General features: G+C 35.4%; 1 protein-coding gene across 9 annotated transcripts in view; it reads right to left on the bottom strand.

The window, feature by feature from the left end:
* LRCH1 (leucine rich repeats and calponin homology domain containing 1) overlaps window positions 1-24233 on the bottom strand; it is a 137898-nt gene that overhangs the window by 29630 nt on the left and 84035 nt on the right. For 3 of the 9 annotated variants that reach the window (XR_012671958.1, XM_075139581.1, XM_075139583.1), the window contains exons 7-16: window positions 23646-23730; window positions 21389-21494; window positions 20214-20326; window positions 17909-17976; window positions 16761-16847; window positions 13892-13981; window positions 13745-13781; window positions 12948-13061; window positions 10721-10768; window positions 9416-9488 (exon numbers count right to left, since the gene is read on the bottom strand). Coding sequence is in view for 4 of the 9 variants with exons in the window: in XM_075139581.1 (XP_074995682.1) it covers window positions 9416-9488; window positions 10721-10768; window positions 12948-13061; window positions 13745-13781; window positions 13892-13981; window positions 16761-16847; window positions 17909-17976; window positions 20214-20326; window positions 21389-21494; window positions 23646-23730 (821 nt within the window). In the remaining 5 variants the exon portion in view is untranslated. The remainder of the gene's footprint in view (window positions 1-9415; window positions 9489-10720; window positions 10769-12947; window positions 13062-13744; window positions 13782-13891; window positions 13982-16760; window positions 16848-17908; window positions 17977-20213; window positions 20327-21388; window positions 21495-23645; window positions 23731-24233) is intronic. The other 6 variants (XR_012671960.1, XM_075139582.1, XR_012671961.1 and 3 more) reach the window with 4 other exon arrangements.

Here is a 24233-nt window from a genome sequence, read left to right as displayed (position 1 = left end):
ATTACCAGCAGCAACATTTCAAACAATTCTCTATGAAAGCATTACTTCCATGTTTATGTTCAATTTTGCAAGTATCAGAGTATTATTATGGACTTCATTCAGTTTGGCCACAGCTATCTTTGTTTAGGCCTTTGCTAAGTCAGTATCAATGTCCCAAGACCTACTTCCTTCCGATTTCAGACTACAAACATCTGTTAATGAAAAGTAAGTATCAACATTACTTGTTCAATTCCATTCATGAATGAGACATACATTTCACCACGAGGAGAAAGGCAGGCTAATCTCAAGGCAGTAGGAAACTACAATTAAAAGTTTCTAAATAAAATAAAATAAGTTTAATTGATTAAAAACCAAAACAACCCCCCCCACACACACACTCAGAAGCATTAGTTATGAAAGTTTCAGTTATATACTGAATTTAAAGAAAAATGGTCTAATACAGGAAGTTTTGGCAGTCCTAAGTATTGCTTGCTTCTCTGCATTACACACGTTTTCCAGCAAGGGGAGCCCATACCTCACACACACCTGAAGGTCTATTTTTTTGCTCTTTCCAAGAGCAAGTTTCTGCTTTTTGAACCGACGGTCAACCAAGGTTATTATGTAATGCTTGTTCCAATCATTCTTTAAAAAAGTATTTTGTACAGTCTCAAGAAGTTAAATGGGTAATAGTTAATAAGACAGTATGTATTTGACATACCACAGTCAAGGACAAACTTCGTTGTGAAAATTTTCATTTTTGTACTGAGTTACAATGCACATAAGTGCACGATTTATAGCACATTAAGGAATTTAGTGTCCCAAGTACTTAGTTTGACAACATTATCCTTCAGGTAAACAACAAAATGATTTAACCTGACTCTAAAAATAATAGACAAAAAGAAGGTTGGACTAATGACAGGCAGAGATTAAGTCAGGCTAAAAGTTTATAGTTAGATTTATCTTTGATTATTTATTCAGTCCAAATTTAAGTAACAGTGAAGTTATTATACAGAGTCATTTGCTAAACCAAAGCCTCCACAATGGTATGGACATTGGTCTTGGGAGACCTGTCTGTTCCAAGCCTTATAATCTCCCAGAAATTCTGGACTTAGCCTCCTCTATTACAGAGCTGTTGCCAGATAGTTACATTAAAGATGATATGAAGTATTAAGATGCTAAATTGATGCATGACATTTCTATATCAAAGGCTACACCTATACAGGCGAGTTACACAGTGCTAGTGCATGGATCCTCAGCACTGGCCTGCATACATCAATACTGTTAATGTTGTTGCTTCCTGCTACAGTTTTGGTTGGTGCACACCCAGCTCTCTTCTACGCAATGTCTAGGTATAGCTCAAGGAATAGCACAGGCAAAGGTCATTCCCCAAAGGCAGCTTAACTGTTTTGGAAAGTAAGAGTACTTAGGTATGGATTTGAATCATGCTGTGCCAACTAACCTCAGTGCCAGAGAATGGTCTCTGGTCCACTTTACTTCCTACCATAGGAAGATGCATCTTAGATTACAAACTTAGCCCCAGATAACAAACTCTAAACAGAAAGGCAACAGTCCTGATTACAAAAAAAAAAAAAAAAGTTGTAAAAGCAGTTTTCTGTTGTAACAGCCCAAGGTAACAAACACTAATATTTGCATCTGGCTTAAGATTTGAATGACATGAGACGTCTCTCTGTTCCAAATGCACAAGCACATGCTAGCCTGTACTGCTCATTTCATTTAGAAGAGTAAAGCAGTAACAAATCTAGATTAACATAGATCAAATTTTTCACTGATAGAAATACCTCTAGCTTTCTCTGTTAGAACATTCACCAGTGAAACGTCAAGTTAGCTTCACACCATCATGAATTAAATTCAGTTTTTCAGCTTACCGTTATCACAATTCTTATATTCCATACTCATTTCTTTTACGGAGCTGATTCCTTACATATGCTGTCTTTTATGGTTTTATAATCAAGAACACTGTGGCAATAGTGAGTATTGCCAAGTAATGAACTGAACTAAGAATGTAGGCATTCTAAATTAAATGTTGTCAAGATTTGTGGTCTTGTTTTCAATCCGATGCTTTTGACAGTTTCACTGACTTCTAATACCTAAACACCCTTCTAATTTAGGGTAACTGGAAGAACAACAGTCCTACTTTAAAAAAATACATCTGCCTATCAAATGTTTATAAACAGTTTAGTTGTCTGGGTTCTGTTTCTTCCATGTGACATTTAACTATTAATGCAGTATAAGACCCTGATAGCCCAAACATGGCCACCTTTGCATACTAGTGCCATGACTCTATGTACTATGACAATAACACCCTGGAGAAAAACTAAACAAAAGCAGCAGTAACAAAGTCCACTAATGTACCTGGCCTTCACTATGCACAGGGAAGTTTGACAGCTTACTAACAGTTTCTGTTGGACAGAAATCACTATTTTTGCTTAGCTGATTGTTTTAGCTTTGTTTCTTCATGGATTCCTCTTGTAATTAAGTTATTTAAGCACCTGCATCAATAACTGCAGATGGCAGCAGGATATTTTTATTAACAGTCAGTATCTATCAAAAAAAAAAATATCCCAGAAAAGACAGTACTAAAATTAATTGCTGTTTGAGTACAATTTTTATAAACCCTTGAAAGTAAAGCAAGTAAATAAACCTATATTGGAAAGAGTTCTTGGAATGGGTATCATGGGAAAAGTTGTTTTGCCAGACTTGAAAACAGTGACACTCTTCCCTCATTTACTTTTGATACTACATATTCTACAGTAAATTAACGTGCATCTTCTGAGGTATTTAGTCTTATAAACATCCCCTCAAGAGTACTGTCTTTCAACCTTAGTCACATAGGGCATTTGCCATATATTCAGGTTTCTGAAAACACAAAATTAAGTAAATTATATATGGAACACCTACCATTGTCACTCTCTCCTTCAGATGGGATACTGTAGCTAAAGTTGTCCCATGTTTGTGCCTGTGTAAGTGTGTTGAAGGAGATAGGAGGAAGACTGAGGGATGGGTCTGCTGGAGGGGAGTGATAGCCAGTCCAACCATGGTGGTATGAGGACCGGAGGGGGGATAAAAGGGGGCAGCAGCATTTCATATATGGCATTAGGATTGTAGGGTAATGATGAAGATGTAATTCAAAGGTGATTAATACAAAATGCATAATTTTTGAGAAAAGAATGAAAGATGGTGCAGAATAAAAAGAACGAAAAGTTACATGTTAGTACTTGCAAATCATACATTATATGCGCAGTTAAGGCTGTTAAGCTTAGCAAGATCATTGTAACCATACTACTTCACACAGCTTGTTTACAACCAAGTTTTAAGAAAAAGTACCCATAGATTTTACATTATACCCTGACAAAAACCTTGACTCTATGAATCAGAAAATAAATATATCAGTTGTGAAGTTTCAGCAATGAAAAAGTAAGAGAATAAGCATTTTGGTATTTTTTGTAACTATGTAATAAAAACACTTCCTCTCCCCAAAACAAAGAAAATTTACACTTCCGTATGAAAATATTATTACATTACAACTTCCTAGCTGATTTTGACAAGCAGCAACTACATTATCCCTTGGATTCTCACTCTCTTGAAGCACGTTCTGTAAGTACATGTACTACAGATGTTTTTCTTTTGTTTTAATTCACTTAATAGTACATGCAGCACTACTTTCATTTCTTGCTGACTCCCCCCAGCAGCAAGTCCAAACTTACAATGGGGCCACCACCCTAGGAAAATTCTGGTCCTTTGCAACTTTTACAGACTTTCCAGGGACAAGAACAGACATACAATACCTCCAAAGGGTGATCCTGAGTTTGCACCACAAGCCTTGGCAAACTTGTACTGTAGACAGTCTTCTAACAAGCAGGAATTCAGTAATGATCCAACTGGGCTCCCTAAAGCATGCAAAATTGCACATTTCCACAGAAGCTCCAGGAGTCTGGAGACTATTCACCAGATGACCGTAAAAGCATGTCATGCCTACAGTTCATGACCACCCATCAACTTGTCCTGGTTTTGGCTGGGATAGAGTTAAATTTCTTCCTCGCGCTCTGTTTTGGATTTAGTATGAGAACAATGTTGATAACACACTGATGTTTTCAGTTGTTGCTAAGTACCCTGCTAGTCAAGGACTTTTCAGCTTCCCATGCTTTGCCAAGTGCACAAGAGGCTGGGAGGGAGTATAGCTGGGACAGATGGCCCAAATGGCCAACGGGGTATTCCATACCATATGACATCATGCTCAGAATATAAATAAGAGGCGTGGTTCAGGAATTAGCAATCACTACTTGGTTATCGGTCAGCGGGTGGTGAGCAATTGCATTGTGCATCACTCACTTCGTATATTCTATTCTTATTATTATTCCTTCTTTTTCTGTTCTATTAAACTGTTTTTATCTCAATCCATCAATTTTACTTTTTTTTTTTTTGATTCTCTTCCCCATCCCACGGGGGGAGGGGGAAAAAGTGAGCAAGTGGCTGTGTGGTGTTTGGCTGCCTGCCGGGTTAAACCACAACACAACTCATTATGGACCTAAACTTATACAGCAATACAGTCCCTATTCTCCATCCATTCTGCTTTCTCTCCTTCAACCAGTCATGACAACACCTCTTATTTGTTTCTCAAATCCTTCAGCAGACATTTTTATTCCTTCCCCACCACATCTACTCTGCACTTCTGTCTCCTGTCTTGATTGTGGCAAGGATTTCCGCGCAAGCTTTCCTCAAACCTCCATTCTACAGTGTTTCAAGAACCGGACATTGATATTCTTAAAATATCTCCTCCCTGCTTATCTTCAGCACATGATCCATCGTTTCACAGCTTCCCACTGGTTTCCTATTTTCTGACACAGAATTTAAATCTCTCCTTCTCTGCCCTTCACAATGATGTCACTCCTGAATGAGCTTTTCCTGTATCCGATCACAATGTTCCTTACCACTTCTACCATAAAAATTACGAACTCACTCATTTCTTGGTTTCCTACATATATTTCCATGTTTTATCTACCGAATCCCACACACAAGCAACATTGATGCTCCTCAGACTAAACTGGAGATTATAAACTACTTCTACTCTAAATGCTAAACCATAACCCTAAATCGATTTAAAATTACTATGTAGATCAATAAGCAGCTAATATTACAAGAAAGTCCAAGGTAAAGTTTCAGTAAGCACAGAAAGTCCCCATTTTATACCATTCCAAATTAATAATCATAAGGAACTTAATCACATAGACATTCTCCTTCCCACAATTCTGGAATCTGTATTAACATGATGATAATTCAGACAGTGTCATATAAAACTTCACCTTAAACTTCTCTTCACACTCAACTATTCAAGAGCGCTCTCTCTTCAGCCATGCCTTTTTCCAAAGCCAGTTTACTGCTTCTGGCTATTGGGACACCAGATCAGCCGAACCTGAGAGTCAGCACAACTTAAACTCTGAGCAGAGTCAACACTGGGTAACACAATACAGATTGATGGCAAATGATAAACAGTCTTTAATTATGCTGGCAATTAGGCTTCTCATTATTTTCCAAAGTACACAGATAATGCAGTTAGGGAAGAAAACAAATGGAAGGAATAAATATCCAGAGATTAGAAAAACAGTAACTAGCACTCAAAAGAGGGAAAAATATTGTCCAGTTCTAATGATCATTATGTGTTCCAACAAACTTGAAAGACAGTGAGGCAAGCATGTCCACAGATACTAACATCCTCTACAAGTTACCAAAAATGAAGACACTGAATTCACAAATAAGATTATGCTAAGTAAACAGTTGCAAGGGATTAACTTTTCACTTCACAGTACAAACTTCTTTGTGATTTTGAGTTTTGTCAGTGCTTCTTTTAGCCTCTGAAGGTACTTTTGTTTGTTTGTTTGTCTGTGTTGCTGTCACCTTGTTCAGCAAAACTATGAAACACAGTGACCTCAAAATGGCACAGGACAAAAGCAAAAAATATTCTTGAGTACTCCAAGATATATTAGTAGATGTTCAGGCTTCAAGGTCTGGCATATTAAAGATAGCATGGCAAGAACTTTGCAACACTCAATTTCAACAATTAGCACCACTGAACATTTTAATCAATTCATGAATCAAGCACAAAGAGTTTAAATTTATTAACTATTTTGACTGATTCCTTTTCAGAGGGCAAAAGCACTGCCTAAGAGCAAAACAATGATTCTAAGAAAACACGTAATTATTGGTTCTTTTCAATAGTAATTTTTTAAGGTTTTCAAAATTAATGTGAATTTGAGAAGCCCATACTCTATGAAAGTATTTAAAATACAGGAGAGAATACTCTGAAAAATTAAAAAATCCTCTTTTTACCTTCTATGTAAACATCTGACCCTTCAAAAGAATCTGTCAAGAAGTCAAAACATTAATTACCTTTCAAAACATTTTCTTTGGGTACCATGTCAGCTATCAGATATGACTTTTCCCAATCTTTTGCCTAGCTTTAAAATGAAAGAATAAAAGGACCTTCAGTCCTGAACACGTATCAGTACGTACTAACACAGTATGTAGTAACGCAGAATTTTAAGCCACTGTGGTTTATCCTCTGGAAGCACTTCCATTTTTGTGTGTACTTCAAAAAACTGGAATCCTTACCAGAAGTCTAGAACAGTTTACTTTTACCTTTCCAAGAGACATAAATCATTACGAAACTGGGGGGGGGTGGGGGGGGTGGGGGGAAGGGAGTAAAATAGAAAGCAACATTCATTTAAAATAGATGAAAATAAACACAGTGAAAATAAACTCTCAAGTTTCAGAAAGGTATGGTTGCATATATTTTCATTGAAAATTTGCCACTATTTTTTCCACAGAGCATGATGTACACATTTTAATTAGAACACTTCAATGTTCTTTTAATCTTGCACTCCGATTTAAAAGCAGCAAGTAATTAAAATGTAAGCTCTAATGAAGTTAAATAGCTAAAACTCATTTCCAATGAGTTTTAAGGTTTCCCAGAAGGCCATGAAGAACTTAAAAAAAAAAAAAACTATTAAAATAAACTACAGACTGAGCTGAAAAACTTTCCTGGATCACAGAATTGCTGCACCTCTAGACTAGTTCAGCTCTAGGGCAATAAAGCAGTATATAACTAACAAGTACAAATTCAGACAGTGATAGGATGATTCAAACTCGCACAAAACTTGCACAAAGTTTTAAAGGAAATACAGTAAAGAAACTAGAGACATGGCAAGCTAACCAGCTTTAATGGGAAAAACATGCAGGATTCACAAACATGCCAGTACTTTCAGTCATGTACTACTTCTATCTGTAAATTATTATTATGTGTTAGCAAAACAAATTTTAATACTACTTTTAGAGTAATTCTAGGGTGGGAGCAGGCGAGGAAACAATACGCAGCTTCACTACTCCTTTGCAAGGTTTCATTTTGTCACATTGTGCTACATAGCTAATATACTGTTTTTTTCTCTGAAGTTGGACCTAAAATTTTACTATTGCCAAATTCCCCTGTCTTACCATGGTATAAATTTAAGGTAACATGACTGAAACGGGATGTGATGAGGTGAAAGATTGTGCAGTAACAGTTCTATCTTGGTGACTCGGTAGTGTATGATATGGAGAGGAAAATAAATTCAGATTATCAAGTTTTCTGCAACCCATAGCTATGACCAAAAGACACTACAGTATTGGCATACTCAAAGCGATTCAAATATATGAATTGAATTGGTACAATGCAGAAAATCAACAGACTGTAACCAACTGACTTTGGTATTCAATGAGACTATACACAGCTGCAATATAGTCAGGGGAAGAACTGTAGGAGTTGTGCAGGTCTAGTCTTCCATCATGCGACTTGGAGGATTTGTTGCAAAGGACTGCAACCATTGCAATCCAGTCTTCCTAGAAATCCTCTAAAAAAAGATTCACTAGGCTGTTTTTCCCTGGCCTATTACAGTCATTAAGTATAGGACATCTTGGCGCACTGATATACCAAGCGCACGTTAACCTAACACTTGAACAAGAAGTCACGGTCTTGCATTCTCTCCCACAACGCTGCTTCCAGTCCCCAGCAGCAAATTTCACTGGCAGCTCAGCAGAACACGGGCTACATCCCATGAATGGGCCCATTTGCCTTCACATGTCTTTCTCCTAATGGTGTTATCGCAATGTTGCCACTGGACTATGCAATATTACTCAATGTTTTACTTTTTCCAAATCCTCAAAGGACCCATTTGCTCATCATTTAACCCATACTTTAAATATATAGAGGAATAACAACATCTCTAAAGCTCAGGAACATACAAGAATAGAGCCAGAGTTTAACAGTCCAACAAACGAAGCAATGCAACTGAACAGATCTGTCAAACTGCATATTATAACTAAAATATCCTCTTCATGAAACAAGGTTGGTTCAATACTATTTTCTTTGCTTTTTAAAACTTCTAAAAAAAAAAAAAAACAACCAAAAAACAAATCTATGGGTACAATTTCTTAAACAAATTCAAATGTGAAACTGCTGCCATTACTGCCAAGATATTTTGTTATGGAAACTACAAGCTTGTAGTGGTTTACCAGCATTTCATTAAAAGCATTTGTGGTGAATGCGAGAAGCCAGAATTAGTCTTAGGACGCTGAAACATACTGAAAAACCTACAGTTATTTAGAGGTGATGTAAGATGACTTAACAATATTGACTACTTCAGCACGGAGAAGATAAAAACTGAGTTTAATCCTGTAGCTAATCCTGTTTTTAAAGGAAGCTGTTATCCAAGCCCTCAAATACATCAATAGTTTTTTTGGGGAGTTTTTTGTGGTTTTTTTTTTTTTAATAAATAAAGTGCTGCTTGTTAAAAGATTGATGGTTATGCAGATTTAGTGCATTGCAAATTCATTAAACTCAGCTGTTGGCTGAAGTAAACATCTAATCTTCCTATAATGCTTGATCCTTATACAAGCATAACTACTGAAAGACTCATTGCAATAAGCAATTTTCAGAGCAATGCATGTGTTTTCCAAACAAGCCTAATTATTCACATATATTATTCAACAAAATCTAAACTGTATCACTACATACCAATTAAGCAAAAAATCATATTTCAATTAGTATGTCAGCACAGATGATATATATGTATACATATATAAAATATGTGTATTTATATACATACACACATTTTTTAAACTTACATACATATAATTTTATAAAACACATAATTTATTAGTAAGGGATGAAAATTGATCCATATATAATGTGCCAAATACTTACTTGTTACAAAATCAATCTTGATTCAAACCTATCTTAAAATGTTCTAACCTTCTTCTAACTGTTGTACAGAAAATGTTTCATCACTGCCTTCTTAAGGGAGAAAAAAATACAGCCATCTACTAATAACACAGATGTAAAAAAAAGAAGTACACACAAATTGGTTAATTTTCTTTCCCACATTACCTGATCGCGGCTTCAGGCCAAAAGGGATTGCGGTGTTTGTAGTAGGAGACATTGTCGGACTTTTATCCTTGCTCTGTGTAATTCAAGAACATAAATCTAAGTCAGAGTAACATCCAGAATATCTCAGCACAGCTGACTGTTGTGCTCTATAAAATGCAAAAGTTAACAATACTGCACGCTACAACTATTCCACCATAACCTGATCACAATATAGCCTCAAACCTATGATCATCTCCCTTTTTTATTCTGTCCTATTCCTTTGCTGGAAAAGATGAGTTTCTGACCAAAGACTGCAAGGTATTCCCTCTAGCTATAAATAAGCTCAATTATTTCTCAGTTTTCTCCCATACAATTACTTGGTTCCATCAAACATATATTTTTGTGGCATAGCACATTTAGAAAAACAAAGCAAAGACATGTTTTTTTCCTTAGATACGTTTGTTTCTTTCACAGAATTAATTACCATTCTGCATGGTATTTTCCATGCAACACTGAATTTCTGCTTAAAAAGCAGAAAAGAGGAAGTTAAGCATACACCTCAGAGCAGGATCGCCCTTGACCCTGAACTAGGCTAGCAGTTGCAGCAGGAAGAATGGAGTAGCAGCATATAGGAGAAAGTGAGGTATAATCATCATATCATCAATGGTAACATAGAAAGAGTCTATAACCAAACTCCGTAATGGGAATCCTATTTAAAAAGTGATTCCTCAGGGAGCCAGGAACTATAAGAGTCCCATCACCAAGACTGGTGAAAGGTGGCTGGGTGCTCATGAATTTGCAAGATGCTCACACGCAGTGCCACGTAGAGGAAGAAGCCCTGTTTCTGCACAGAAAATATGAAGGGAAAAAATCTCCATAAGGAGCTCCCTACAGTTTCACTTTTTGACCTTCTGCTGAGATTCGCACTGTGAAAATGATAGCATCAATAAAATCAGACTCCTCTCTGAAAACTAATCAAGGACGTGACACAACTGTGCAAAATGAAATTGCACTGAAATCAATAGAAACTCTTGTGGAACAAGGAAAAATCAAAAAAGAAAATGTGGCAGAATGAACAAAATGTTAAAAAATTAAATGTTTTATACTAAACTACATTGCTCAGAAACAAGCTTATTAGAAAGTATATTTCTATACCCTAGTAAATCCTTAAGACAACAAGAATAAACCACAAGCCAAATAAACCACATAGCCATTACTGATGAGCTCAGTCATATTTTCTGTGATATTCAATTACGTGTTTCATTTAGTATATCAACCATTCATATAAAACATATAAGAGACAAACAAATGGCACTAGCAGCTTACCTCATTGTGAGAGGCTTGCCCACTTGTATTCCAAACAATTAGATCATTCTGCGTGTTTGGAAAGAGGAGGGGGGGAAGACCATTTCAGTAACTATATTAGTGATACACCACAACAGGATATTTTACTCATGATACTCAGATACACACTAATACTTAATTCTTCTTTTCACTGAAACAATTAATTTTCATGAATAATAAATACCTTTATTGCTAGATGAACATTTAAAAAAACCTCATGGAAATTATTCGCACAGATTTGTCATTCATTTTTTAGTTTCAATCCTAAGTGATTATAACTGCATTTATAAGATTTTAATGTTTGTTGCTTCAAATGCAGTACCCAATTTTGTTTCACAGATCTTGTAATTAAACTGTCACCAAGAGTTTAATACGCAAATATTGATTTTTAATATAGATTTGAAGAGAGAAGGATTCCATAAGTAATTCATTTTATAATTGCAATATAACATACCTTTTGCTACCACTTCTGTTATAGTTAAATTGGAAACATGTAAATCACGTTATTAAATATGAAATACAATCATTAATTCTGCATCAATCATAACTCAGTCAGCAGAAACAGAGCTGGCATCAGTAAAAACAAATTGTAATTCAATTCAAAATCATTCCCTTAGGGCCAATTTTTTTTAATCAATAAAAAATGGAAACAAAAAAGAAAAAAAGATGGCACTTGGAAGACTTGGTCCCAACAGTCACAGAGCTTTCTGAAAGTTAGCAAGATGGGAAGGAAGATTACACACCCACTTTGCTTCATGACCTTTCTTGGCTACTTTTCAAGCTTAAAAAAAAAATTCTTCATCTTTAGACATCTTTCATATTATTACCTCAACCACTGTATTACCTAGAATAAACAGAAAGAAATCTTACTCATCTGATCCCAGCCAGCTCTACCTGCGGACTCGCACGCTTGAGCGCTCCTGTGCTCAGGGGCTATGTTCTTGTGACAGACCTGCTAGTTATGCCTACGTTGCAGGTCTAATCTCTCTCACAGCGTGCAGGTCACTAGTCAGAATTTTGACTTTATGCTAAATTGAATTAATTTAGTAACACAAGTAGTAACACCAGTGCTTACTATACTACACAGAACGTAGCATGATTAAAAACCTGCTCTTGCAAGATGTGTTTCCATTTCATGGAATGTGCCTAGTGCTTTCACCTGCATTACACAGTCCAGACCAGGTCCTCTACAAGTGTTTAGGAAGATTTATTTCTTCTTTTGAAAAGGTTCTTAGAAGTGAATCAGCAGTGTCCTTGTTAAACAGTTCATCAAAATACAGAGACCACACACATTTTGACAGTGAATTAGCCTTATCTGTTAATCTCAGCAATGTAGTGAGAACTGTTCCAAATAAAGTGTGGTAACCCCAACGTACAACAATATAACAAAAGAGATGAATCAACTCAATTTTTTTGAATTTGATACTTTAAAGAAAAAACAAAGACAAAATTAAGACTAACAAAGTCACAAGGATGTCATAGGAATATTTGACAGTAATGATGATTATACATAAGAATATTTGAAAAGCATCAAGATAAACCAGATTCAACCTATGTCTGGATAAGATAGACCATATTAAGGTATTACCAATATAGGCAGAACATTATGTAATTTTTTTTCTCAGAATCTTCTTGCAAGAGCAATCACAAGAATCCCTATACAAACAAGTTCTGAAGTAATAACATAGGCACCAAAGATTTAAATTAGATTTTTTCACAGTTCTTCATTTCTGGATCATTGCAATGTACACAAAACTTAAAATATTTTTGAAACCTTAAAACTGTCATCTTAACCTATATACAGTCTGTTTGTAATATTAAACACATTAAAAATACTGCCGTTAACAAAAACTTAGCACCTTATATAACTACAAGAGTATTTGGGGTGAGGGGGAAGAGGAATCAGGTGTTTCATTTTATTGAAGATCTAACTTTGAGCTGACTTAGTTTTTCCATGGGAATGCAATCACTGCAACTACTATAGTGTTTATTGGAAGAAAAGACTTATTAATTTCATTATATCATTTTTTTTCCTGAGAGATAGGTCTTAATCAACTCCCCAGTTACAGCCCAACCTTGAGATTCATGCTAAGGCAAAAACCAAAACCCAACGGGCCTAAACCCACTATTATCTCCACACACAAATTGACAGAATGCAATGATCCATTCCAAATGTTTCCGCACTTATTGTGTCTAGACACCTCCATACCTGACTCAATGACCATTTTTCACCCTGTTCACGAGTTCTCATTTCAGGCTTTGCTTTCTCCATAATCAACTCCCTCCTCCTCTGAAATTCTAGTTCCTCTTCAGCATTTTCTCTCTGTAAGATAAATAACTCTTTAGACTGTGTATCACTGGAACTAGAACTATATTTTTTTTGCATAACATTACCTCAGAAATATTTCCTACAAATACTATGATGAAAAGCAAACAAAGCAGTAAGCAGATACTATATACTTGCAGTTCCAGTGCTAACAGGTAGATAATGTAAATCTAAACAAAGGACGTCATAAAGAACACCAGTTCACCAGTCAGGATACAGATCAAATAATAAGCAGCATATATCACACTGTAAAACTCCAAATCATACTGTATATACTCTCTGTAACTATAGTGACAGTGCTCTGGGAAAACAATAATTTTCAGTTTACAAAATATTTTTCTGTTATCCTTAAAGAATGTACTGTTTTCCTACACCAGAACAGGGAGATAGGGGAGTGGGATGGTAGACAAGTATGCATAGCTGAGCTATGAACCGACATACATGAAAGCTGCACACAGGGGAAAAAAACTAAGATGAAAAAGTAACTGATAAACCCAGTAAAATTTTATATATACACATATAAAAAAATAAAACCAATTCCATAAAAATGTTAAAGAAGAATTAGTTGTGTCTACCAAGTTAGTCTACTTGGTAGATTAATAATTGATGAAATTGTTGGCTCATTTCCTTTCTTGCCCCCCAACCCAAAATATTTTGTAATAATACATTCATTAACGTACCTGACCAAGAGAAGACATCTCCATCTGCATTTGACTGCTATGTATAAAGATAAACAAATGCAAACATGTAATTCATTGTGTAGAAACTTGAGTATGATGAATCTAACAAATGCATTATTTTTTTCTAAAAAAGGTAGATAAACACACTTTACTGTAGACTCCTGAAATTCTAAAGCTGTTGCTGGTTCCATGGGATACAGATTCACATCACTGCTCTCTGAAATATCCATGCTTAATCTGCAAGGTTTGAAATAAAAACATTGCACTGGGGTATAGCTTTGGTAACCATTCTGATCAGTATTTAATTTCAAACAAATGGATATATGAAATACTTTTATAGTCATGGTTTTAACCTGCTCAGTGTTATCTCTTAACAACTTTTTGAAATGCCTCCTGATGCTTCACTATCACCAGTTCAGTCAAAGCAACGTTAATGCTTTCCTCTGCAAAATGTCACCCTGAGCAATGGCTTGTATCAAAACAAAAGGACCTGTTTACTACCAACAACCATGCCATTATCTAGAAGACTGTAGATTTCTATATCCAACTTCCAGCACCCTGTGTTCAAATAGCCCTGGTTAGATATTCAAATTTAATTTACAGTGGATGAAAATAAAGCAGCACAACAATAAATTCACAACAGACAATGAGCTGAAAGAAAACAGTGAATATAGGAAAGGGAATATAGGAATCTGAAACAAGCATCTGAAAATACCGAAAAAGGTTGAGTCTGAAATCTTTTTCCTTTCCAGAACTGAAATGCTGCTTATGTACACATAGCATATGCAGATTTGAAATTCTGCAGAACACTAGGACAACAGTAACTGGACAAGCATTTTGCAAGTGTAATAGTCATATCCGTTAGCAAAAATAGCTCCAATTGATATGCTCTACACTGAACTTTAGTCAGTGCTTGTTAGGCGTGTCAGCATCACCTACTGTTTCAGCCCCTACAGTTTCTCTTTCTAACTCCTCAACGGCCTTCAGTGTGAGAAAAGGGCAATTCTGGCTTGAGTTAGTTATTTCAACTAGGTTATGCTGACTAGATGATTAGAGTTATACTGATGCACAAAGGAAACCTCTTAAGGGAAAGTTATAATTTTTGACATGCCCTAGGTTTGAGTTAAAAGCAATGAAGGCTTTTGTGCGTCTTAAACTAAGGAACAACAGAAGCATTTAAATTCCTTTGTGGATCTGGATAAAGACACAAAAACTATTCAGTATGAAAAACAAAATTTTGTCACACTGCTTTATATAATGCAAGTGTATAACAAACTGCCATGTAATCCAGTAATAATAAAAACAACTATGAGGAACCCATGGCCCAGAGGATTGAAAGTCTACATCATCATTTGGCAAGTATTAGGCACCCAGGTGTATCTTGCTGGGTAAGTCTGTATGTTAACACACAAGAGACATTGAAAAGCTTATATAGCGCTCGGTAAATTAAAAATAAATACTCATATTTTAAGGTTAGAAAAACAAAGTGCAGCCACAAAAAAAATATCCCAACACTATGTAAAAAAATAGTAGAAAATAGAGACATGCATGACGTGATTAGCCATTTTTAAAAGCCACACTTCAAGTTTACTATACTGTGACTAATGAAAGCACATCTGAATATGCATGGAGAAACAGATTAATTTTCTGTATTTTATTGCCCTTTCTAACTTACTAAGAAAAACTAAATATGTAGGAAATATTGGGGCAATATTTGACAAAAAACAAAAAGACAAAATTTATAAGGCTAACAACTGAAATTTTTTTAATGTCACTTTTTTCCAAACCAGACTTTTTCCTTTTTTAATTGCAACATTTCTTCCACAAAGTAATAAGCCTCATATGAGGTGCAGAAGCAATGGTATACTATCTTACAGAAACCACAGGAACTAAAAAGCTTTCCTAATTTGTATGGCTTTTTATTGAGCAAAAATACTTGTGATTTAAGTATTTAGTATATGATTCAAGAATTCAAGTATTCTTTATACGATTCAAAATAAAGCCAGATAATTGTCTCTCTAGAAATACTAACAGGAGTGAATTTCTGTCCTAAAACGTACAAAAGTCTCCTAGATGAAAAAGCAATATCAAAATGGGCATTTAAACTAAAGAAGAGTGTAGTAGCAAGAACTGGCCAAGGGAGGAAGGAGAAACAAGGATACTTTAGGCTGGAAGTGACAAGGAGGTTTCCAGTCTTCAGAAAAATTAAGCTCTAGACCAGCTACCTCATAGAAGTAATGAAGAAAAATGAGTTACCTAGTTTTGAAATTAACTTAATCAATTTCTGAAAGTGGCTACAAAGAAAAGCAATAGCAAGCATCTGGACAGAACTCCTACACCACTCTTCTCAGTCCTTTTCAGTAGGGCAAGCGTTTATTTTCTTTTAAATACTTATTCCTCTGTTTATTCACAGATCCAGAGTCATTCCACCTGAATTTAGCCACTTAGAACAGGCACCTAAATTATAAAACCTTGCCTTCTGTAGTCAGGGGAAATTAAAGTAACTTTACCTAGCTGCCTCTTCCTCTTTCTCCTTTTGATCTCAGAGGGAGACTACAGAAACTCCCCCACTAATTCCGGTCTCCTTTATGTGCTCCATTGAGGTGGGATGAAGCTGAGCCAGAAGACATTCTTCAATCCCCACAAAATTCACCAAGCATTATTAAGTAAAGGATAGTTTATAGTCTTTAGAAGAAATGTGACTATCCTAGACAAAACTTCAGAAAAATCACAGTACTGTACATGAGATGAATGGTTAAGAGGTGTCTCCACCTCTAAATTCAGGTTTCTTTTAAACCTGAAATCCTTCTTAATTTACTGGGAATCTTGTCTAGATACTCAGAGAGAGAATGCAAGTTTCCTTCTTAACTATCTAAGTGCCTTCTGAAAAACATCAGTATGCTAACAAAGCACCTCATAACTCCAGAGAACTTTCAATTATCAGTTAAGAATTCCAAAGTCATTTACAAAAAATTTTAAATACATGACGTTAAGACACCAGCTATTGTAAGCATACCTGTTGGGATCTTGTAATAAATCTACTGCTTCTCTTAGCTGTTCTATCATTGCTATATCAATAGTTTGTTCTTCTGATAAATTTATTCTATAACAGAAAACAAAAACATTCAAAAAAGAGGTACAACAGCAATTATCAAGGGTAGTCTGAATTTCAATTTGTGAGCTGTATCTTCCAACTGGCATGCAAATACTATAGAGGGGAAAAAACCCAGCCTCTGTGCGCAATAGTATGTGCCGGATTTATGGAAAGAGTTTCTTCTGAAAAAATTCTCCAGCACTTTGTCCTTAACAAAGCCCCCCAACCCAATATATACATACATAAACAAATGTGATGAACTAAAACTTTTAGCATTTCAATAAAACAGACTGACTTCTAAAATTCAAAATTTATTTACCAATATTTGATTCTTATTAACTCCACTCATCACATATATTGTTTTAACGTAAGTACTAAATACAACAATTCTTTTAATGGACCAGCATGCTTTCTTTTGCTTTTCAACGTTTGTAATTCTTTTTGGGGTTTAGAAACACAATCACCTGTTAGTTCTGCCAATAAGGCTCTTTCATTCTTCCCTTCCTTCAATTTTTGTTTTTAAATCATATAGGACTCCACTGCTCTGCTTAGTGACAGCTTCACAGTAAACTGTCATGCTAAATCCCCTTTTCTTATGCACTCTCCTCAGCAACTGATGTTCACTTGCTCTGCTCTTGAATTAATGTCTATGAATTAATGATTGCTTCAGGGTTAAAATTATGACATAAGAAGAAAGAAGGCTGAGGGATTTTTTCCAATTAAATTACATTTTTTTAAAATGAACATTAAATTTATAAGTTTTGATAAAATCCTTTTTTACCACTGTCATTAACAGACTAAATATCAAAATACCCAGTTAAAAAGCTTGCATTCTACATAGGTAAAAAATATTACAGCATTATTGGTGCATAAAAATTAATTAGTTGTAATATAACAGCCACTCTATTTGGCAATGATGTGTAAAACATTGAGCACCCACAAAGTGCAAGGCTGTGCTTCTGTCATGCCTCCACGTCTACAAAATTATTAACTGATAAGGAACTGCCAGTTCTGGTCAATCTAATTAAATGACACAGCTAATTACTTATAGATAAATAAAAAATACTTACATTTCGTCTGTTTGCCATTGTGTATCCTCTTCTATTCTCAATAATTCATCACACTCTGCTGCTCTGCTCTGTAAGCAGACAAAGTGATATTGAGAACTGAACTTTGCAATTAAGTAGGCAGATAAATTTTGCTTTCAGACTCAGCACTGACCTAATTTATGTAACAGTTTAGGATGGCTAGCTGAAGCAATCCAACACTTCTGCTCCACTCCTCAACCTACCCCCTTTTAAGATACTGATTACAAGATCTTCTATTCACTGTTCAGCTTTTATTGAGGTCAACAGCCCTTACCCTCCTTTAACTGTAAAAAGAAAGTCAAGCAGCATGAGAATTCTTTATCCTATGTCCCAGATTTCATTTGTGCCTTTCTGGTGTATGCAAACAACGCTTCAATTAAGCACGACCCTAACTCTCCTCTTACTTGCTCCGTTCCTGCAGACAGATTTGTTTACAGAGCAAGGAAATTCCAAATATGCAAATAGTAGCAATTATGTACTTCATCCATAATTATTAACAGGAATCCTACTTGACAATTTTAACCGCCATGAATAATTTTTTTTTTAAAACAAATCAGAAAAAAACCTGCGTGCAACAATTCGTATCAGTCAGCCAGTTATTTTGGGTTCAGTGTAGGCATAAATGTAGCACTGTCCTACCTACAACTATTAAGTGCTACTTATTAGAAAATGTGATTCTCTCTTTTATGCTTCCATTTGGTGCTTTGCAATTTTCTTTTCTCTTTCATGTGAGATAGGCAGGAACACTGAAGTAGTTCAACTGCCAGTAAAGACAGAAGCTCTCTGAATGGATATGCATTTGTACTAGTAGAGAATGAACAGGAGAAAACAGAGAGGCTTATCCGCTTTTGTGTCGTGTTTGGCACATCAGTCGCAATCACTCTGTACCAATAACTGCTATCCAACTGTGCCAGCTGTGTCACTGAAGAACGTGCCAGCTTCTCTAAAATTCCCAAAGATGGCCCATTCCCCAACAGAATGAATAAAGCCATTCTTTTTTCCTTTTCTTCTCCTTACAGGAATGAAGTATGTGATTTTTCCCCGTGAGAAGGGCATATATCGTAAGATGACAAAAATGCAGCACTTATTCTAGAAGGTGATCCTCAGTCTCTGGGCATAATTATATAGATAAGATAAATAAAGCCATGTAAATTAGGACTAACATTTGAAAAATTACAAAATCCTCCAAGCCTAAGCTCCTCTTTTGCACTGCAAGTTGTACTGATTTTATGTATGGTTTGGTTAACCAGAATTTCAATTTTAGAAGACGCCCCACTGTCCCAAAAGGCATTCTAGTACATGACTAAATATAAACCAAAGAACACAGACTCAGAAATCTGGACAAGAAAAATGCCCTGAGTTCAAAATCCTTGGAATAAAATGGATGTACTACCTGTTCAAGTCACCAACTGCTGATCTCAACTGCCATAATGTTAAGAATGTTAAGAAGATATCAAAATCAAAAGAAATTAAACTGCTCATTCTGGCAATATTCTTATACTGAAGTTCCATACAGTAACCTATATTTTACTGAACCAGTCTGCAACACATTATTTCATATAATATTATCTTATTATGATAGAAGACATTCCCAAGGGAATAGTCTTCAAATGGTACACTACTGAAAAGCAAGATGATGAAGTGAGAAGAACAAGGAAAGGAAATACAAAGTATATATATGAAGTATACAAATAATTCCTATCACCTATAGCATCTACAAAGTTCATAACAGAGTCAGTGTATACTCCCAAAATCCATCAAGAAAGGAAGTTGCCAAATCTTGTAAAAGGTAGGTTCCTAGAATAATAGATGTTATTTTAGATTTTATATAATTTGTCTTTAAAGATCTCTCAATTTCTACTATAATTTAAAAACATTTAAGAAAATGTATTTTAATACCGTAACATTATTTCATAACTTTAGCCACCACAGCTAACTCTGAAAGTCTTCTTGCATTTTACTAATGTAATAAATGCAGAAATTGCTCAATTCAAAATATAAAGCAAATAGTACAGAACATATCTGCCACTTTTTCTTAAAGCCTTAAACATAGTTAAGAATAACTCTCACATATACTAGAAAAAGAGTTATGGATAAATTGACCTCCTAGATTAATTATAATCACTTTAAACCTGCTTATTTTTGCCTTCTGTATTTTTTATGACAATGAATATCCATTGCAGTCTCCTATTCATTAAAATGTCTGCAGTTTGTTATTCCTGCTTGCTCTATACTTATGAGAGTAGTGAAGATATTTCCCCCCCATTTAAAATTGTCACAAACTTGCCTTAATGTAACTCATAAATTCAGTAGTAAGAGTATCCGATTCATCAAACTGGTTTCCTGTTTCTCTTGACTTATCATTGACAATCAAGTGAGAAGATCCCTGATGGAATGCCACTAATAACAAAAACAAAAAAAGATAGAAGAATGATTTCTGGTTCAGCTCAACATTTGTTACTCAACACAATTTAAATGTATTAAATTATAGAGTGCAAAAACAAGCAAAGTTTAAATTCAAAGCATATTAAAAACCTCAAAAAAAGTTAAGACTTTTGCATTCTAAGGAGTGATGCCAATTAATTACAAAGTTGTAATAAATCAATACCTTGGGCTCATACAGTTGTAGATCAGAAGCACCACAACAGGCATTGATGGAGCCAGTTTTGAACTACACCAAATATGTCTTGCCAGTACCAGTACAAGAACACAGTTGGACAGCTAGAGAGCATTTTAGGACATTCAGATGTCTCAGCCAGTGACTTGCAGTTTAATGCAACTTCAGAGCTGTTATACTATAACAAACACAAACTCTCAGCAGAACTCAAACCAGATGATTCAGAGCCTTCAGAGCCTATGCCAATCTCTTGCTTACATATACTACTTCCAGGGATATGAGGCAGTAATAATTTTCCCATCTGGTTGAAGTAGTCTGATCCTATAACTTACCCTCTCCAGTGTGCCAATAAACACTCTAGGTAGGATGTAATGCTTTTACCATCTCACTTAGTATTCTAAATTCTGATGAGTATCTCAACTGAAGTCTATTTAATCTAGTACGTAACGCTGGGGAAAGGCTGATCTTCTATTTATGTGGTTTCCATACACAACTCACTGAGTTCATCCTGCAATGTATCATTAGTATGTGCAGACCTTGGGGAAATATTGTTTATCAGCACAGAGATACAATTTAGAAAAATGTAAGTTACTTTAATAAAATTTAGATAAAATTACACCTTCTCTCAAAATCTGAAGAGATTTATTTCTTTCCAGGGGAAATGATGACTTTGAATAATAAAGCTCTATACATGCATTAAGTCCAACTACAGAATTGGACTCTGCTTTTGTACAAGACTGATGCTTGTTGGGCTGTGATTTTTGCAAACTGAATTTAGTCTTATACATAGAGTCATCGACAGAATTTCCCTGCATTTAACTTCCTTTTTTTTTTTACATTCCAACCTTTTCTTGAGTTAGCATGGTGACCTGAATCTTCCTTTACAACCTGATCTTCTTCCATGATGTCCGACATTGGAACATTGAAGCTGATAGTATCTTCATCAGATGGCTAAGAAGAAATAAGAGAAACACTTGTTTCAGCTCAAATCAAGACTGATAAAAACATATATATTAAGAAGAGTGCTCACTAAAGAGCAGCAAACTAATATGGGAGAGGATACCAGAGCATCTAACTTGACCAAATCCTGCTGTATGAAGCTGTAGTCATGCTGCATACATCCTCACAGTAGGCTTGCCAAGCAGCATAAAGTATCTGTTGTCTTTTCCTATCTTCCTCACTACACTATTTGCCAAGAATACCCTGGACTTAACACATTCCGTAAATGTGGACCACCATAAATGTGCTTCTTTATGAATAGACCATATGTTAGTAATTCTATGAATTCATTGGCTGTATTCTTCTGCTGAAAAAGAAAAAATTCAAAAGGATATTCAGGGACCTGATAAAGCCTTATCAAAATGATGAAACTTTATAATGAAGTGAACTAACATTGCAGTTCTGTTCCTATTTGCCAATTTTTAAAATAAATTTTAAATTTTAAAATCAATTCTATTTTAAAACGAAACAAATTAGTATCTCAAGCAGAAAATAAAAAAAACACATTCCAAGTATTCTAAGCACAAAATTCACTAGTTCTTTTAGACCTGAAACAATGACAATCCAACAGCTCAAAAAAAAAACCAAAAAAATGCACAATATAAATTCATTCAGACAGCCAAGGTTACAGTGAAGTTCCTTCTCTTTCAGGTTGTATCTCATGTGATATTTAAGCACTAAATTTAGTTATTCTAGTTCAAAGATTCATGTTTTGTTAATCTGATAACTATAATTTGAAAATATGTTTTTGATTACAGGAAAGATGATCTATTTTTTAAAGGCGTTATTTATAGCTAAAGAGGAAATTCTGGAATAAGAGTTTCATTAACAAGCTAACTCAGCTTCAGGAAGTGTAAGAATGGCAAAACAGTTTGTAAGCGTCTCTGAATGGACTGCACGCTCTTACAACTAGAGGGAAACCATTAGAAGTCTGGCTAGAAATCACAATAATTCTGCTTAATTTCCATCTAGCAAGAAACTTGCCCAAATACTTGGAAATCCCTGTGTGTTTTTTTTTTTTTAAGTGCTTTTGTATTTAAAAGACCAATCAGTGTGTAAGTGGATTCATTCTCAATTTGCTTTTTAATAACTACAAATTCAGTACCTAAGCTTGATTCTTTATACATTTGTTTCAAAAGCAACAGAATCTCTTTTCCTCAAAGAAGGAGAGAAACACTAATGAATCAGCGTAAAATTATTTTAAGTAGCAAGAAGCCCATTCTTTTATTGTGACCTGAATATTTCCCATTAGGTCAGACCACAAATCCCATTATTTGTACATTTCAGAAAGATCACCACTGAATTATATTGCAAATTATTTACTTGTTTACCATTATTTGTTCAGTTCAACTCCAACTAGGTTTAGTGCCCTGTTCAGCTGAGCAGTGCCTCAGAAAAAGGGTCTCGGAAAGTCAGCTGTAACTGCTGAGGACAACACTAGTCTCAGAAAGCCATCCTTTCTCTTTGCTCACTCAGACAATATAGTACAGAAAAAATTTTGAAGGCCTATTTCCAGCACTGCCTAACTGCCAGAGCATGTAAACGCATTAAGATCTGCAAAGTTTCTGAAGTCCCTACACTACAGCAAACTGCCATAACCATGACACCACAGAACACACTGGGACTGGGCACACTGAACTCCTGTCAATTCCCAACAGGAAAGACTCATCAGTCAGAGAGAAAAGAAGCAAAAAGCCGCCAGGCATGTAACCTGTTAGGACATTTACTTCATTGGAAAGAGCAGACGTGGATTCTGGTTTGGTCCTCATTCTCTAGATTATGTAAACGGTCTGAAAATTGTAGTGAATTTTCACTATTGGTAGGTTGTTGACCGTTTGTAAGCAAGTATCTCACTGCCCTCTCCAGAAAGCGTACAGACAAAAACCACCCCAACCCGCCCCACCCCCCCACCCCCCCAAAAAAAACCCCTGAGTCTCCTTTTATCTTTGTTTTAGCCATTTCTTAGCAAGAAATTCATGCCAAGGATGTGGTTGCACGGTTTTGGTGGCTAAAAACATATTCACATTGTTACCCAACTTAAAATATAGTCAAAATATGGGTGCGGAAGGAAGGGGAGCTGGACACAAAATTCAGGCAACTTACCTCTGTTGCTGACAAACGTTTATCGCCATTATCACTACCAACACCTGAATCTGAGTCCTTTTTACTTGGGTAGATGTCATCCATGCTAGATGTGAATTAAAAAAAAAAAAAGCTGTCATAGCATTTACCATTAGAATTCTGTCCTGGTTTCACTTAAATCAAAGCAAAATTCCAACCAGTCTTAATGGTAGAGGGTGAAATAGCCTAGTATGGTTAAAAACTGCACATTCGCAGTCTGGTGATAGTAAAATAGATCAGGTAGAATGGCTGGTTAATGAAAACAACAGAAATAATCTGCTATAAAGCTTGCTTTTGTCTACACACTAGGTAAAAATGCTTAGTTACTAGCTAAGTAGCACAGGCATCCGACTGAAGTCATTTAGCCATGGGAAAAGCAACTAAACTAGTTGAACTCAAACTGGAGTCAATTGATTTAATTGTAACCATTGATGCATTAAAAATCAACTGGTATTTCCCTGTGGCTTGAAGTAGTTATTAACACAGAAACCTTCTTTTGGTGCTTTAAAATAGATTTTGAAATTTAGGTTTTTAAGAAAACGACTATAATAATGGCAACTGCTCTCTCTC

The sequence above is a fragment of the Calonectris borealis genome, chromosome 1 (genome assembly GCF_964195595.1).
Source record: "Calonectris borealis chromosome 1, bCalBor7.hap1.2, whole genome shotgun sequence".
Classification (NCBI taxonomy): domain Eukaryota; kingdom Metazoa; phylum Chordata; class Aves; order Procellariiformes; family Procellariidae; genus Calonectris; species Calonectris borealis.
Note: the sequence above shows the minus strand (reverse complement) of the source record. Positions and strands in the feature narration are given on the sequence as shown.